The sequence below is a fragment of the Sinocyclocheilus anshuiensis genome, unplaced genomic scaffold, assembly GCF_001515605.1.
Source record: "Sinocyclocheilus anshuiensis isolate Anshui unplaced genomic scaffold, SAMN03320099.WGS_v1.1 scaffold7713, whole genome shotgun sequence".
In the NCBI taxonomy this organism is placed as follows: domain Eukaryota; kingdom Metazoa; phylum Chordata; class Actinopteri; order Cypriniformes; family Cyprinidae; genus Sinocyclocheilus; species Sinocyclocheilus anshuiensis.
In genome coordinates this window covers 1-2,427 of record NW_015541298.1, presented here as the reverse complement: position 1 = coordinate 2,427, position 2,427 = coordinate 1, and the positions used below count along the sequence as shown (strand labels likewise).

The 2,427-nt window shown below is 38.4% G+C and overlaps 1 protein-coding gene across 1 annotated transcript; it reads left to right on the top strand.

The window, feature by feature from the left end:
- Window positions 1–1,007: 1,007 nt before the first annotated feature.
- LOC107690790 (GTPase IMAP family member 7-like) lies at window positions 1,008–2,401 on the top strand (the record flags this gene model as incomplete). Its single annotated transcript, XM_016489206.1, has 2 exons — window positions 1,008–1,149; window positions 1,374–2,401. Coding segments are annotated over exons 1-2 (1,170 nt in total), but the record flags the coding sequence as incomplete, so codon positions are not given.
- Between the last annotated feature and the right edge of the window lie 26 nt (window positions 2,402–2,427).

Here is a 2,427-nt window from a genome sequence, read left to right as displayed (position 1 = left end):
TCTGGGTTGGAGATTAGTAGTCTAGATGGTGATCAGTTCGTCCAATTTCCTGATGTCGTTACACAGAAAACAATTCCAGTTCAAAAGGGCAACATTCCACAGCAAAAGGATTTGGAAAGATTGCCGTATCTTAAGGAGGTTAGTCTACATAGCATCAAAGCAGAAATTGGATTGCTAATAGGAGCTAATGTGCCTGAAGTCATGGAGCCTTGGCAAGTTATTAGTAGTAAAGACAATGGACCTTTTGCTGTAAGAACTAACTTGGGCTGGACAGTCAATGGACCCCTTAGGAACAGTAATGATGTCACAAGAAAAGGAAGGTGTGTTCCAGTGTCTGTGAATCGCATATTGGTAGCCAGATTAGAAGACTTGTGGCAACAGCAATTCAAGCAGGATTTCCCCGAAGCACTTGTAAACTTACTTTATTCACGTGTACAATTTAGACAAATATTCTGTCTTTTACATTGAAAACTTGTAAACTTACTTTATTCACGTGTACAATTTAGACAAATATTCTCTATTTTACATTGAAAATGTGTGCTGTGTTGAAATTGTGTACTGGCTCTTTAAGAATCGCGTCTGTTAAGTCAGGCAGCAGTGCGTTCTTTGGAATACAGCGGAGTCACACAGTTTTCTTTACCGCATCCGTGATATTTAAGATGTAAGATTATATTTTGTTTCTTTAATTTTATTTTTAATCAAAAACTTTTAGTCAAGATTAAAGCAGTATATTGAACAAGAAAAATGGAGTACATGGATTGCTTTATTGGACACGGAGCGATTAAAAACGAAAGTGAAACTGATGCGCACTCACACTCAGTTTAATATCAAATTCATCATATAAAGGTAAAGGACATGCAATATGGTATACAGTATTTGCAGATAATCTGGTTTCTTTGACAAAATAATGCCTAACTAATGTTTGGATTTTTTTTTTCCCGATTATACTTTTCCTCTTACACCATGTAAACATTTTTTTTTTATTATTTCTAGGTTACACAATAAAAATGGAAGGAAACATGATGAATTTGGCCTTCGTACCAGGGTTAATCCCTGCTTCTAACAGATGTGATATAGCTGCAGGAATTGGTGAAGTTTGTGAAGTGCCGGTCACTCATGACACACCAGGATATTCTGATGCAGAACTGAGTAAGAGCTCTGGAAATATGAAGTTGTCCAAAAAATGTAATCGCATTGAAAACTTTTGTGACATTAATAAAAGGTGTCTTAAAATGTGATGTAAAGTTGTACCATTTGTGAGTTTAAAGAAGCAATGATATTGTTTCCTTTATCTGGGAACAGAAGTGGTATTTACTGTCTGTCTAACAAGTACATGTTGTAATTTTTTTTTTTCTGTTTTCTTTAACATACAGTGTCAAATAATCTACAGCAAAGAATTCCTGTCAACATCCAGCACTCCAGTGGTTCATCAATAAGAATTGTGCTTCTGGGTAAAAGTGGTGTTGGGAAAAGTGCAGCTGGAAACACAATACTGGGAGAGAAAGAATTTAAATCTGACCTGAGTATGGATTCAGTAACAACTGAATGTACAGATGCTCGTGCCACTGTTTCAGACAGATCTGTGTCTGTAGTTGATACTCCTGGATTCTTTGACACAGAGATGGACCCTGAAAAGTTAATAACAGAGATAGCGAGAAGTGTTTATTTATCCAGTCCTGGACCTCACGCTTTTCTCATTGTGTTTCCTGTGAATAATAGATTCACTGAACAGGAGCAGCAGATTCCTCAGATGATTGAGATGTTGTTTGGTCAGGAGGTGTTAAAATACTCCATCATTCTCTTCACTCATGGAGATCTGCTGAAAGGAAAGTCAGTAGTTAACCTTATTGAGAGCAACAGTAGATTAAACCGTCTAGTAGGTCAATGTGGAGGCAGATATCACATCTTCAACAATGAAGATGAGAATAACAGAGAGCAGGTGAATGATCTGCTGCAGAAGATTGACAAAATGATAGAGCAGAATGGAGGAGGACTCTACAGTAATCAGATGTTTGAAGATGCTCTGAGATTCAGACAAGAGGAAGAAGAGCAGAGACAGAGAGAGGAGGAGGAGAGACAGAGAGAGGAAGAGGAGAGAAGACAAGAGAAGGAGAAACAAAGACAAGAGGAGCTTGAGAGAGTGAGAAAGGAGACCGAGGAGAGAGTCAGAGCAGAGATAACCAAGAGAGAACGTAGGAGGAAAGTGAGAAAACCGCAACGACTAAAACCAGAGAAGATTGAGAAGAAGAATAAAGAAGCAAGCAATGGATTTCTGCTGTTTTTATCTAAGTATAAGTGTCATTTTTGTATGGCAGCCATTGCAGCTGGTTTTGTAGTTGGTGGTTCAGTAGGAGGAGCTGTAGTTTATGGAGCTGTTGGTGGAGCTGTTTTTGGTGGAGCTGTTGGTGGAGGTGTAGCAGGAGCTGT